The sequence below is a fragment of the Adiantum capillus-veneris genome, chromosome 30, assembly GCF_014529385.1.
Source record: "Adiantum capillus-veneris isolate H3 chromosome 30, ASM1452938v2, whole genome shotgun sequence".
Lineage (NCBI taxonomy): Eukaryota > Viridiplantae > Streptophyta > Polypodiopsida > Polypodiales > Pteridaceae > Adiantum > Adiantum capillus-veneris.
Window position 1 is genome coordinate 43,529,386 of NC_140960.1, and position 14,666 is coordinate 43,544,051.

The 14,666-nt window shown below is 42.6% G+C and overlaps 2 protein-coding genes across 4 annotated transcripts in view; one reads left to right on the top strand and one right to left on the bottom strand.

The window, feature by feature from the left end:
- The first annotated feature begins 1,581 nt into the window (after nucleotides 1-1,581).
- LOC147417863 (uncharacterized) lies at nucleotides 1,582-3,843 on the top strand. Its single transcript, XM_086506848.1, has 2 exons — nucleotides 1,582-2,907; nucleotides 3,608-3,843. The coding sequence occupies exons 1-2, from the start codon at nucleotides 1,651-1,653 to the stop codon at nucleotides 3,701-3,703; spliced, it is 1,353 nt and encodes a 450-aa protein (XP_086362974.1). The 5' UTR covers nucleotides 1,582-1,650; the 3' UTR covers nucleotides 3,704-3,843.
- A 3,397-nt stretch (nucleotides 3,844-7,240) lies between these two features.
- The window catches only part of LOC147417864 (Rab3 GTPase-activating protein catalytic subunit), a 34,755-nt gene continuing 27,329 nt past the window's right edge, over nucleotides 7,241-14,666 (bottom strand). For all 3 annotated transcript variants that reach the window (XM_086506427.1, XM_086506428.1, XM_086506429.1), the window contains 3 exons: nucleotides 8,201-8,270; nucleotides 7,979-8,122; nucleotides 7,241-7,878 (listed from right to left, as the gene is read on the bottom strand). In XM_086506427.1, the coding sequence (XP_086362553.1) occupies nucleotides 7,540-7,878; nucleotides 7,979-8,122; nucleotides 8,201-8,270 (553 nt within the window). In that variant the 3' untranslated portion in view covers nucleotides 7,241-7,539. The remainder of the gene's footprint in view (nucleotides 7,879-7,978; nucleotides 8,123-8,200; nucleotides 8,271-14,666) is intronic.

Consider the following 14,666-nt stretch of genomic DNA (forward strand, 5'->3'; position numbering starts at 1 on the left):
TCAATACCCCTAAATTTGAAACCGCCACCTAGGTTGTGGCAACACAACGAGCTAACCATGCAGACGCATGCACTTTGTTGTCCACAAAGCCCAAACAAAACCCTATAAAGTAATTCCTTGCAAGGGAAAGTAAACTAGGACAAAAGAGATAACGCGGACACGTCCCTTTAAAATCGGATGGCCGAGTCTACCTTGCACCTTGTGTGTCTAACTCCTTGCCGTAGATCCCATGACGAGTCTTCATTGAAGACCTCGTGTTCTTTAGTCTTGATGCTTGCCCACCTTCATCCAAGCAATCCATAGTATACATTGGTATGTACATAGCACTGATAGGTTTTACACAATTAAGCGTAGATTCTTATGCTAGGGTGATAGGGGCCTCAAGAGTTAAGCTTCCCTCACTCATCAAAAGAAAATGATTCATGAAGACATGCATAATGCACTTGTACCATATGCACTTGAATAGTTGCATGCTAATTTGGGTGCATTCTTTTGAGGTATTATACACATGAGTGAGTGCACCCACAGGGTGGGATATAAGATATGCATTGACGTTAAACAATGCCTCTAGGTTCAAGTAAGTGACTATCTATCTTTCTTGCTTAATTGCAATGCTACTATAGCATGGTCTCAAACAAAACGAAGGGTCAGTGTCCAAAGAGAGTAACCTGGTCAAAAGTGTCATGATGAACTCCCTCCTTTAACTTGGGGGGTCTTTATCTGCCTCCTTGCACCATAGGCTATTTAATGAGTACTTGGGCAGTATTCCTCATGTACAAGCTCCATGATAAACACCCACTCTCTTACTACTAAAGGAGGAACACCCCCCCCCCCCCCCCCCCACCCCCAAACAAAAACAAAAAAAAACACATACACACACAACAAACAAGTGCCCCATTGCCCACACAACCAGACATCAAATGCACTCTCTCTCTCTCTCTCTCTCTCTCTCTCTCTCTCTCTATATATATATATATATATATATATATATCAAACACACACACTTAAGTGGATATTTCTTTGCCATGTACCCTCAACTTGGAGTACTAGCCAGGACACACACACACACTCTCTCTCTCTCTCTCTCTCTCTCTCTCTCTCAAACACACACACACACACTTGGGTGACTATTTCTTCGCTACGTACCCTCCACTTGGAGTACTAGCCAAGAAGAGTAAGGTCCTTGTCAGACATAGCGAAAACTGAGTTGGACGAATCAATATGGGCGCCATGGTCGAACTACAGTCACATGTCGGTGGATGCACACAACAAAGCTGAGCTGGCTTGCCAACTCATGACGGCTGCTCAAGAATGATGGGCGACCCCCCCACCCCGCCCTCCTCACGTCCAAAGCTGGAATCGCTTTGCTGGTTGGCTGTGCAGGCTATGGATGCCGCGTGTGTGTGACTTGCATCCCGGACTGCCCATCTACGCAAGAGAAAGGACTGCCGCCCTGAGGCTGCCAGCTCAGTCATGGCCGTCGGCCATGTGTGACAGGGGCCTAAATCCCTAAAACGTTTAGGTTTAAAAAAGCCCTAAAACGTTGTACATTTGCAACGTTCCTCTCTCTCTCTCTCTCTCTCGTTAAATATATATCTTGCAAGTTAGGTTTCTTTCAGTAGCGTTCTCCTGTGGGTTCTTCAGATCGCCATGGATGGGTATCGCGATCTCCTCCGTGTGCCTGTTTCTGCAGGTTACTATGCCTCTTCTCGCTACCCAGTTGGTTATAGCGACCCTCTATACTCATATTCTCGTGCTGCCCTGGATGCTTATGCCGGCTATGGAGCCCCCGTCTCCTACCCGCCAGAGCCCGTCCCTCTACCTCAGTACGCTCAATACCCCTCCCCCAGGCGCCGCATGAACCCTAGGCGTCGCCCTCCTCCACAGAACAACAACAAGCGTAGGCCTGCGCCTTCAGAGACCCTCACGCCAAAGAAGAAGTCCTTCAAGAAAACGCAGAAATCGTTGCATGTCGAAAGTTTCTCGTCTAAGGGAGACCTGCGCAAGGGAAAGGCCCCTAGCAAGCTGCAGCAGAAAGATGTGGAGAAGGCCAAATCTCCTGCTTCAACTCTGGCGAAGGAGACCGAGGAGCTTCACAAACTCTTCAGAACTGGGGTAGACAATGGCAAGAAAATAGTGAAACCAGTTGCAAAGCAAGCTGCTGGATCACCGGGCAAGAAGGTGACCTCCAACGGTGTTGGGCAGAAGAGAAAAGCAGATGAGGAGAGGAAAGAGGCTCCCTCCAAGAAGAAGAACAAGGGAAAGAAGAAAAAGAAGAATGCAAAGGGGAAGAAGCAAGAATCGAACAAAGAGGAGAAGCCTGTAGAAACACCTAAGGTAGTGAAGCCAGAACCTGCGCCCTTGACGGATGAGCAGAAGAAGGAGATGGAACTTGCCTTGGAGCTTCAAGTTGCAGCATGCAAGGCTGTTGCGGAGTTTTTGGGGATCCCTGAGAAGGTTGCAGAGCCAGAGGCTGAGAAGAGCGAACCCGCAGAGGCAGCTGGAAATGAGGCCCAAGAAGACACACCCACTACCGATGCTCAAGATGATGCTCTGCCTGCTACAGAGGCCCAAGATAAGCCTGAAGAGGCTCCAAAGCCTCCTGCTTTGACACCTGAAGAGGAGAAAGAGCTGGAAGAGAAAGCGTTCACCTTCTTTTCTAAGACTCTCGAAGAAAATAGTAACCTACGCAATCTTTACCTTGAAAAGAAGGACGCAGGGACATTCGAGTGCTTAGTATGCCACAGTGTTGATGCCGAAACAAGCAAGAAGTTTGCCAATTTGACAGGCCTTGTCATGCATACAAGCATGCGGAGGCAAAAGCGACCAGAGCACCGCGGCTATGGAAAGGCTATTTGTGACATTCTTGGTTGGGAGTCGTTAAGACCAAAGCGTCCTGCGAAACAGGTTAGAAAAAATTCTGAAACTTTTCTTGGCACAAAGTCAACATGTGCTGGTTGCGTGGCAGTGTTAGTATTTTTGTGGTTTGTGACCCTGTTTAGTGGATGTTTTTGAGGCTTTGTTGATATCAGTTTGCCATTTAGTGTAGAAAGATACTAGTTGATTTTTTGTGGGCCAAGACATCCCCCCCCCCCCCCCAAACACACAAATGAACTTACAAGAGACGTTTATAATTGTAAAGTGTATTTTGATTTCTAGCTATGATGAGCTGCTGGTGTCTCAGTCTAGGCACTTAAATTATTAATTATTTTAATGCGAGTATCATGTAGCATTAAATAATCTTTAATTTACCTAGGGCAGTACACATTTGAGGCATGAAATTATTGAATATTGTCTCATTGTGATGATTATGAAGCAATAGATGAAGTTGGGAGGGTAGTTTTTTTCCTAGCTACTGAATACACGAATGCAGTTATTATAAGTGAATTTTGATTATGGAAGATTATTGTCATTCAAAATTTTTATGATGAAGGATGGGCACTGTTGCATAGTTAGTTGATTTTACTTCAGTAATCTGCAGTTTTCTGGTAAAAACTTAAAAATATTCTTCTTTGAAAACTTAAAATTTAAAAGTTAAGAAGTAAAGTAGTATTAAGAAATTATAATATTGAAAAGAATGCTTTATTTTTTGCTTGTTTGGAGCCAGGCTAAAGTTGACGGTGAGGACACAACGGAAGTCGAGGTTGAGAAGGCTGTTGAAGTAACTGAAGAAAAGCAGGATGGAAAAAATGACGACAAGTAGGGATTCATCATTCGACGGAATGTGGGTCTTATTTCCGTGGGTCTTAATTCTTACAACTCCAATTGAACTATGTACGTTGCTTTGGGGATCATTACAAGGTTCTCCGCCCTGCCTAAAAAAGTCCAGGAGACTGCTACTCTTTAAGACCTTGCTATTGAAATCTTCTCAAGCATTGACTGCTATATTTTGTTAGTGTTCTCGTTTGGGGCTTGAGGCTCCTGTTGTGATTTTCTGCTTTTTGTGCTCGCATTGACATTTTGAACCTCGATACTTTTTGAATAGATTCAAGTTTTACTGATCCTGTGTTATTGCTTAATTAGTTCTCTTGGTATCACAGAGCCTTCAACGTTGTATCTTCCTATTTAATTGAAGGTTGTCTGTCGATACCCAGAGAATAGTAGTGCATTGTGAAATACCTCATTAGCGAGGCTCAATGACTGTCTCCATTTTTTCCGGACGCAGCAGATCGAGGAACCATACTCCCAGACCCGTCAAAAGTCTGATCTTAGTATTATTGGGTTTGGTGGACTTTTACTGCTTTTAGGCTCCATGCTTTGGCGGCCTCATTTTGGTCATTGCTTAGATTCTGAAATTTCTATGGTCTTTCACAGCATTCTATGGTTTTGTGCTCTGTGTTAAAAGTGTTGTAGTCAGATTGTTTTGTAGTGCTGTATGGAATTCGACGCATGTAACTTCAGGGCTCTGGTCTCTGGTTTATTATATGTCAGTTCTGTTTGTTCCGAAAATTTGGGGGGTTGCAAGATATTGCGGACTTGAGGCATTGCACTGCTATTTATCTTGCTCTTTCTTTGCAGTTCTTTTGTACTGCAAGACTCTTGAAGTGCTTAGAATTACAACTCTCATTGAAATAATCTGAATTACAGTACGAATGGTTTAGGTCTGCCTCATGGCAGAGAAATGAGTAGTTTACCCTCGTGAATGTTTCAATCCAGTACAGCTGTGCATATGTACGCAGACAGCTGATCACCACTTCAATTTACGGGTCATGGCTCTATGAATGAAATGCTACTTGACAACATGCAATTTTGTGGTTTATCTGGACTCTGTGGGGGCCACTTGCTCCTGGTCTGCGTGTTCCAGAAATGACTGTGTTTTGTGTAGGCATGCTGTTGACTTTGATGTCTATTTTTAGTATTTGCCATAAGCTTTTGAAGTTCTGCTTCAATATGTGGATATGTGGATTTGCACAATGCTGGGTTTTGTTAAAAGTGGGTGCATCTCATTAAAGTCAATGTTTGCTATGAAATGTCCCACAGCTCGGCGAGTGCACGGGTAGCTCTTTGTGGAAGTGGATTCACCTCATTCGATTAATGCATTTATTATGAAATGTTGCAGAGCAGCAGAGCTGTCAAATTCGAACCTACCTGATGATATATACAAATTTAAAAGTAGACAAGTTTTGAGAGTGGAAACTAAGTTGTGGCTATTGTGAAGCATTTTTGCATTATTGGTGGGTCACACCCCTGTTTTACGTCACCCAAATAGTCTCAGCTTTTCCTAAAATCCTTACTATGTTATGAGAACTAAAGAAAATGGTTTATAAAAGCTTTTTTGAAAGCCCGGTTGCATGTCTGAACTATTTTGATTTATTCCCAGTTGATTGGAATTAATAAAGATCGCCTTATATAGGAGGGAATGATGGAAACTGGTTGAATTTCTTTTTGGGAGAGCTAGTAGGTATTGTACTGGGTTTAATTACATTTCATAGGTGGCTTAATTCATTAACCAGAACTATAGCTGGTGTGTATTAAGGAGGCTTGTATTAGAAAACGTGACTTGAGAACTCAGGACCTTAAGCCACAAATGGCCAGAGATGCAAACAAAAGTTCAACACTACGGCACCAAGTGCCAATGTAATATTTTCATGAAGATGTGAGTCTTGGCTGAAGAATGCATTGGGGGAAGGAACATTCGGAAGGAATGATGGAAACCCATTGAATTTGCTTTCAAGAGAGCTAGTAAGTATTGTAGTGGGTTTAATTACATTGGTGGCGTAATTTCATTACCCAGAACTATAGCTGGTCTGCATTAATGGCACGTAGGCGTGAGAATATTCAAGCTTTTAGAAAACATCGACTTGAGAACTGAGGACCTTAACCAAGTGCCAATGTAATATTTTCATGAAGATGGACAAAGAGGTTGAAGGCCTTGGGGGAAGGAACATTTTGAGGTCATGGAAACTTGTTGAATTACCTTTTGGGAGATGTAATGGGTTTAATATTCAAGCTATTAGAAAAAGTTGAATTGAGAACTCAGGACCTTAGCCAAGAATGGTCAGAGATGCATGCAGACAAAACATCAACACCAAGGTACCAAGATGTGACTCTTGGTTGAAGAAGGCCTTGGTCTCTTCTCCATAAGCCGGATTGTCAATGTCAAGGTGAGATCACATTGGTCAAGTGGAAGTATCCACTCGGATAGCAAGGCAAGGTCAGCTTAGCTAGCAATTGTTTAGAATGACTACAGCCATATCATCGCTTTGGTGGTCAAATTACTGCAGTTAATTCAAAGAGACATGTCTGTGAGAATGCGGATTACCCCACTTAGACAAAAAGACTTGCTTCATTGTTGTTGTGTAGCTTGGGATAGAAGGCAAAAAACAAACTTCTACGACACGATTCACTTTAAATTCTAGAGTATAGAGAAAAATTTGAAGTGAGAATCTTTTTCCATTATGAACCTTTGATTTTTAGTTAGTCAGGTTGACCAAATCAAATTTCTAATATTGATTATGTAGTATATTACACGATTAGGTATGCAATACCTTTTATGCCGTAGCCGAGTATCATACCTTCTATCTTGGCTTGATCTTAATTGTTTTGGCCTTTCCTATAGAAGCAAACTCTCCAAATTTATGACCAACCTTTTTGCTTATAACCCTCACAAGGTGTTCTATATGATATTTGGTCAAGAAATTTCTATTTTTGTCAATTGCATTTTTTCTTGATTCGCTATCTCAAGATGTTTTGGAACCCTCTTTTGCATGTGTGTGAGAGAGAGAGAGATGCTAGGGCAATAACTACAACTTTAGTTTTGACTCAAGAAAGTGATGGTATAAGTTGACCATTGCCTCACATTAGACTGTCGTACCTCTTTAAAACTTTATTGGACTTGCATCCCTAGTTTACTCATGTACTTCCCCAGTTCAAGTGATGCATACTTTGTGTATTGTGATACACATTTGTGTGAGCATGGGTAATTTGATGCAGCTAATAAGTGCAACATGAGCCTATGCTAGGATAACTATAGATAGAGAAAAGTCCACAATTAGCTTCTAACAATGGATAATTCATTTTGTTAGAAGACATGACTGTTTTCATTAGAAGCTGACTAAGAAAGGATTGTTTTGGTAACGTTTGAAGGGTTGTATGAATGAAACTGGCAAAAATCAATAAAGAAACCCTCATTGTATGTGTAAAACATTGCGGTAGTAATTAAGAAAATGATGAATGGGTGAGTGGCATGGAAAGACACAGACTAGTTTTCAATTGGAACTATGTCTATGGACAACCACTCCAAAGAAACTCCACTATATCTCAAATCAGAGTTGTTTTCATCACGTTACAATGAATCTCAGCTGTATAATGTATTGTGAAAGAACTTGGCAGTGAACAATGGTGTTCACAAGATATATGTCTTTCCCTTACAATCGACATCACACTTCCAACAAAGGAAAGGATGGATCTTCCAGGAGTGAGAGTCAATCCTGGAATTGTTTTGGTGGCTTGCCTCTTCAATTTCCTCGCATATCATTATGTACATTTGTACGAGGAGAACAAGGCAAAACCACATAACACCATTTTTTTCAGGATAGTTCAAACAACAGTCCATTCACTATCTTGTGCAACCACCCTCCCCTCATCTTCAACAATTGTGGGTACCTGTGAGACTCTCTTTTCAAAAAGCGTTGATTTGGCTTCTAATATGCGCGATAAGAGGGTAAAGCCTTGCTCCGATTTCGCATTGATGGAGCCCTTCTGCTCGTTTACCGACCGCTTTTGTATGCTCCTCTCATTTGCAACCAAATTGTGACAATATTTGCTTCTCTTTTCACTTAGGGGAGCACTCTCATCATTCCGAAAGAAACAAAAAAGCTTTGACACTTGGGCATCCTCTGATGGACATTGTAGCATGGTTTCCATCATTTCATACACCTGCAAGAGTAAAACCAGTTGTTTCTTGAATGCACCCAGACGTGTGGGTGCATGCACACGTGCACACACAAAAGAGAGAACCAAAACCACAATGAAGTACCTCAGACAACTGTTCTAGCTCTTCTGCAGTCATGTCCTTACGACAGGCTGAAGTGACAAAATTCTTGCACTCCAAAAACTGGGCAGAGACAAGTTCTCCCTTCATTGCCATGGATGATTCCGCAATAGCAAATCCTGTCCCCAGCTGTTGGTAATCAAAGTATTCCATGTTAGAATACCAAATGCACAAGATTGTGAAAAGAAGAAAGCTCCATAAACTCACTATGGCTATGAATAGCTGCTCAAAAAGGGATGCTGGCGAGATATCCTCCAGTTCATTCAACGTGCTCTCTCTGCCATGTATTAGCATTGCACAAGAATAGGAGATGATGCTAATGCCAAGACAAATCCACCATGCAGACTGCTTATGAAAACCCAAAATATTGTGTTAAAGTTCTTTCTATCTTTTGTGGTGTGTATGCCCTATCAACTACCTTAATTTGTGCTAATTTTTCCTATGAATGCTTCTTTTAGTGCTACGTTTCATTATGGCTGAGTCTGCCTTGCACCTCTGGAGTTATGGAAGAAACTCAGTACACAGATCTTTGTATTGATGTATGCGTGCATGCATGCGTGTGCGAGTGTAATTGAAGTGTGCTCGTTCGTGGGTGCACGTGCGCGCGTGCGTGCATGTGTGTTCGGGCAGGGAGTCGCGCATAGCAGATTCGATACACACACGCCTCTCACACACACAAACACACAAAAAAAAAGTGTGTGTGTGTGTTTGTGTCTGAGAGAAGAGTCCGAACTCCAACCCTTCGTCCTGCTCCTGCCCTCGGGTGCTGACTGAGTGGTCGCCCTCAGCCTTGCACGCTCTTTCCAGTCCCTCACGTTCCTACTCCAGCCCTTGTGCACCTCCTGTTTTGTTAACTGCCAGTACGCTTCATAGCCTTTGCTTTTTGCACTCTTCTTTTCTGTTGGTCTCGGGTGTGTGGTGTGTGTTACCTTTTGTACTTACTGTACTTACTCGTCGGCCCTCTCAGTATAGATAACATTTTCCTCCTCCTTCGCCACCACAAGCTTCAATTAGCAGATTCCATAGTGGATCATTATCAATGGATTTTTACAGCCCCCTGAGTATAGATAACGTTTTCCTTCTTCTTCACCACCACAAGCTTCAATTAGCAAATTCCATAGTGGATCATTATCAATGGATTTTTGCAGCTCCAGTGGCTCCTTCATAGGAGGTGTTGCGAGCCTGGCAATTATTATTGTCACATGTACATAGCAGCTTGCTATATCTTGGTCATTGGAAATCTCTTGAATGGGATGGTCTTATTGTTGATTTTTCCTTTGCTTTTGGGATTCTCTAAAGCAGCCTTTACTTTTCGTGTGAATCATGCATGGATTACACTTTCTTTGCCAGTATGAGAACAGTCACCTTTGTGTTTCACCTACATACAGACAACCCTCGGTGTTTATTTTAGTTTGTCCCGACAGATTCAGCAATAGATTATTTTCATTTCATGGCAGACAAAGTAGTGTATAAACGCAGGAAACAGATAGGTATCACTTTGATGGACTCGGCGAAAGTCATCAAAGAAAATGTTTATATGAGGATTTTGCGGATGTTAGGATTGCCTCAGAAGGCCAAAAACTTACCACTGAGGTGCTCATTCCGGTTCAAGAACTTATAAATCTGGTTGCCCAGTATGCATTGAATGCAGTGACCTTGTTTGTTTTGGGCAAAATGCCCTCAACACAAGATGTGGGTCAATGGGTTGATTTTCTGCTTAAAACAACAAGTTGTCAAAGGGGGTATATTTTGGTGCGAGGTCTTGTTGGCAAACATGGATGCTCGCGCACAATTGTTGGAAATGTCGCCTTTGTTTTTCAGTATGCAAATGACACATGTATTACGGTGGGCCCTTTTTAAAGATTTTCAAAGTTTGATCTGCCATAGATGTCCAATTTCGGTGAAAATAGTGGGATTTCCTCGTACATGGAAACATTTCCTACATGTACTGGCCGCTCAATTAGGCAAAGTGATATGCCCCCAAATTTGGACGCCAACTCCAATTGATTTTGTGTGCTTTGGGATAGAGATAAACCTACACTCACTGGAATCATGGTCAATTCTGGCGATCCATCGGTGGGAAAAAGTCCATTTAAACTCAAATGGGCAAATTTGGAGGCTCATGTTTTTGTTGTGGTAGATTTGGACACATGCAATCTGAATGCCCAGAGCCTCAACTCCAAGCACCTCTTGCTGCTATTCCTGCATTAGAAATGTTGTTTCTCCTTCTTCCTCATTCATGAAGACAAAGAAGGGGGATCAAATGGAAACTTACAGCCTCAACAAGATAAAGCCAAAAATAAGCTCGTGCAAAATGCACAGTCTAGCTCGAAGATGGACACCAAAGGCAAAGCCAAGTTGGTTGATTCAAATAAACCCCTAAGAAGACAGCAAAGCCTTGAATTCCGCCTACATCAAGAAATTATGTGCCTTCATTAGAAGGAAAAAGTGGTGGACACTTTGTATCTGCTTCTCATGATCACAAAACGCTGGTTGAAGCATGGAATAGAGTGGTCCACTCTTACAAAGATGCCTTGCTTAATACTACGACCTTGTCTTCAAGTTTACACCTCCCTCCTTCACAAGGAATGCATTGCTGGCTGTTGGCATGGATGTAGATGTGCCAATGGGCACCACGGATGTCATTTACATATGCTCAGTTCTGAACGTTCTTCTTGGGATAATATGGTCAGGTCTTCTGGATTTGTGGACCCTCACTCAGTCTACACAGAGTGGTTATACTTTCCCTCATGATGCACACTCAATGTATCCCGCATGGCTGGATCGCTGGTATTTACTGGGTGCTCAACAAAATGATATGTTTGTATGCAAGATGAGGACTGATCATTCCTTTACCCTATCTGAGCATTTTCCTCTTTGGCATCTCCTAATTTCTTTTGATGCATCTCCGCCGAAAACGGTTATTGCATATCAATAATGCATATCTTTCGCATCAAGTCTTCCAAAATATGGTTGAAGCAATGGTTCCTGCTCTTTATCTCTTAGATGTCTATAGATCTAGGTGTTGCTTGGCTTCGTTTTATTATGCGTATTTATGTAGTCATTCAAGATTATAATACATAATACATGCAATGACAAAGAGCCAAGTGCAAGAAGCTAAGGCCGTCAATCACCAACTCCTTGCAGATTCTTGTCACAAAAATACGGAAGCGTAAACTGACTTTTAATTGACTTCAAATACTCAAGAGAATTAGAGAGAGAGAGAGAGAGAGAGAGAGAGAGAGGGAGAGAAAGCTTGACACTTCATTGGGGACCAGAAGATGGGCTGGTCCCCCCCCATAAAGAGATTATCTTTATTACTAAGGGAGAATCTTTACAAGCACAGGAACGGGGCAATTGCCCGTCCTCTATTCTTTCTTTTTTGCTTATGACCGAGAGAGTGCGAAAGCTACTCTCAGAATACTAAGAGGATTTTCCCTCTGCTATGAGATTTTGGGAAGCTCTTGAAAACAAGAGTCTATCTTCCACAAAACTCAACGGAAGCTCTCTAAAATGAGAGTCTACCTTCCGCTAACTGTGTCCCTTTATGCTTAATCATTCCTGCAACAAAATCAAGGAAGAAACACGCAAAATGCACGCACACATGCTTGCTGTAATTTTCTGCACATAACCTGAAAATGTTACCTGAGCACCCTCCAAAGCCGAAATAGAGACCTTTTTCGCGATGGAATCGCACCAAACTTTGTGTACGCGTAGTGTAGGTAGAGAAGAACTAGATTCTATGTATATTTTGCTGAAATTCACCCTAAAAGAGATGATTAGGGACTGGAAACAAGGAATTTATAGCGACCACACTCTACAAAGAGAGTGCCCGCTGTTGCAACTTCTCGCGATGAATCATGAGACTTCACCGAAAGCTGGCTATGGCTATGAGAACCCTTGTTCTAGACAATGGGAGCACGAGGCCACCACATATGTCGCAAGGGGCTGCTCTTGATCTTTGTAGTTGTCAACCTTTAAATTCAGCTTCCCTATGATTGGAGTAGAGTTCGAGTTCTGCCCTTTGAAAGCAGATTGTGATTGAATAGAAACTCCAAAACGGTTGGGCTGTAAATTCAAATCATCGGCTAACTTTGTAGAGATGAAGTTATCTGTACTGCCAGGGTCAAACAGAATAAGAGCGCGCTGGTTGTTGATGCTACCCCATGCTTTCAGAAGAGCTCTTTCTTTTCCATCCTTGGTTGTATTTCCCTGTACATCTGGGACTGCATTGGAAGAGGGTGGTTGCAGAGTTTTAGTAGGACAATCACCCTTCATGTGTCCAACTTGTCCACACTTGAAGCATCTTCCTTCGCTGATGTAGGTTCTCAATTCCGCAGGAGAGAGATATTTCCCTTTCTTGGGCTGATTTGGCTTTGCTTCTGCTTCAGAGGCGGTTCTTTTCTTCTTTTGAGAAGAAGAAGTAGAGGTAGGTTGCTCATGGAGAGCCTTCTGCTTGGCATGATAAGTGCTTTGCTCCATCTTCCTAGAAGTAAGTACCCTTGTCATGTATTCCATCAGCTATACGAGCTGATTCCATAAGTATCTGCAAGTTACCTCGAGGGTAAAGCTTCATAGCCTTTTGCAAGGCTTCATGCAATCCTGCTTCAAACTTGCACATCTTCTCCGAATTGTCAATCTTCTTGAATGGAGTGACTTTCAAGAGAACGTCCCAAAACCTATCCACATAGCGTGGAACAGTTTCGTTCTCTGACTGTGAGAGTCGATCCCATTCTTTCTTTACCTCTTCCTCATAGTCTGGAGGAAGGAACTATGCATAGAACTCCTCCTTGAAAACAATCCAATCTTGGGGTTTGCGATTTTCTAAGATCAGGGTTGACCACCAATTGCTGGCGGTGCCTTTCAGGTACATACTGACATGGCTTGGATCTTTCTTTAAAATTCCCTTCTGCTAATGCAACTTCAAATTGGCGGATGAAAGCCAAAGCTTTGTCATTATCACGCCGTCCATTGTAGGTGTCGAATTTCACATCTTTGTCTCCCGACTTGAATGTTTTCTGCCTGTGGTGTTTCTCCTTATGGTGCTCATTCTTTCTATGCTTAGACTCCTAGTGGACAGGAGTCCTTTCCCTTGAATGCACTTCTTGCTACGACGGATCATCAAGAAACATGTCTTCCGGAGCGACTATGTCATCCAGACACTTCATGAAAGAGAACTGAGGAGAATCAAGAGGATTCTGCTCTTGAACCTTTGGATTAAACCGCTGTTCTCGAGGTTTCCTCTGCCTCTCGTGCATGCGGGAGGTTCCAATTAAAGGATCTTTCCTTGGTTTTGGTGCCTTTGGGTTCTGTGGGATTTCTCCCGATCCCATTGGCACTTTCTCCTTTCCTTTCTCAAGAGTATGGAGAATCTTTTGGACTTCTGGATGGGAGAGAGCTTTTTGCAACTCTACCACCTACTGTTGAAGGAGAGAGAACTCTATCTCACGTCCTCCCATTTCTGCAGTTTGCCAAGAGTCGTCGATCCCTTAAGAAAGAGAGAGATAACCTTGCTCTGATACCACTGTCACAAAAATACGGAAGCGTAAACTGACTTTTAATTGTACTTCAAATACTCAAGAGAATGAGAGAGAGAGAGAGAGAAAGCTTGACACTTCATTGGGGACCAGAAGATGGGCTGGTCCACCCCATAAAGAGATTATCTTTATTACTAAGGGAGAATCTTTACAAGCACAGGAACGGGGCAATTGCCCGTCCTCTATTCTTTCTTTTCTGCTTCTGACTGAGAGAGTGCGAAAGCTACTCTCAAAATACTAAGAGGATTTTCCCTCTGCTATGAGATTTTGGGAAGCTCTCGAAAACAAGAGTCTATCTTCCACAAAACTCAACGGAAGCTCTCTAAAATGAGGGTCTACCTTCCGCTAACCGTGTCCCTTTATGCTTAATCATTCCTGCAACAAAATCAAGGAAGAAACACGCAAAATGCACGCACACATGCTTGCTGTAATTTTATGCACATAACCTGAAAATGTTATCTGAGCACCTTCCAAAGCCGAAATAGAGACCTTTTTCAAGATGGAATCGCACCAAACTTTGTGTACGCGTAGTGTAGGTAGAGAAGAACTAGATTCTATGTGTATTTTGCTGAAATTCACCCTAAAAGAGATGATTAGGGGCTGAAAACAGAGAATTTATAGCCACCACACTCTACGAAGAGAGTGCCCACTGCAACTTCTCGCGATGAAACTTCACCGAGAGTTGGCTATGGCTATGAGAACCCTTGTTCTAGACAATGGGAGCACGAGGCCACCACATATGTCGCAAGGGGCTGCTCTCAAGCTTCCATGGAGGGCTCCAATGCGTAGAGCATACTCACAATAGGGGGGGTAGGAGCACTGCCAACACTGAGAAACAGGGAAGGGGGTGCTCCTAATAGCCATCAGGAAGAGGGGGCGCTAGGAAGAGAGAGAGGGTGAGAGTGAGAGAGGTAGTTTTGCATTGGTAAGTGTGCCACTTGGCACACTTACTTAATAACTTAAAAAACCCTTCAACTTTCACTTTTAAAAGTCCCTAAACTATTAATGAAATGTGCAAATTAACTCACAATTACACACACAGATGCTACTAATGAAATTGTTAGTTGCTCCTCAACGCAATGCCGTACCAGCACTGCTCTAGCATTACCTATCGCACTTGTCCGGCCATTTGGTCC

Coding starts and splice junctions, on each gene's coding strand:
- LOC147417863 (XM_086506848.1), top strand. CDS start 1,651: ATGGATGGGTATCGCGATCTCCTCCGTGTGCCTGTTTCTGCAGGTTAC. Junction 2,908..3,607: donor CAAAGCGTCCTGCGAAACAG/GTTAGAAAAAAT, acceptor GTTTGGAGCCAG/GCTAAAGTTGACGGTGAGGA.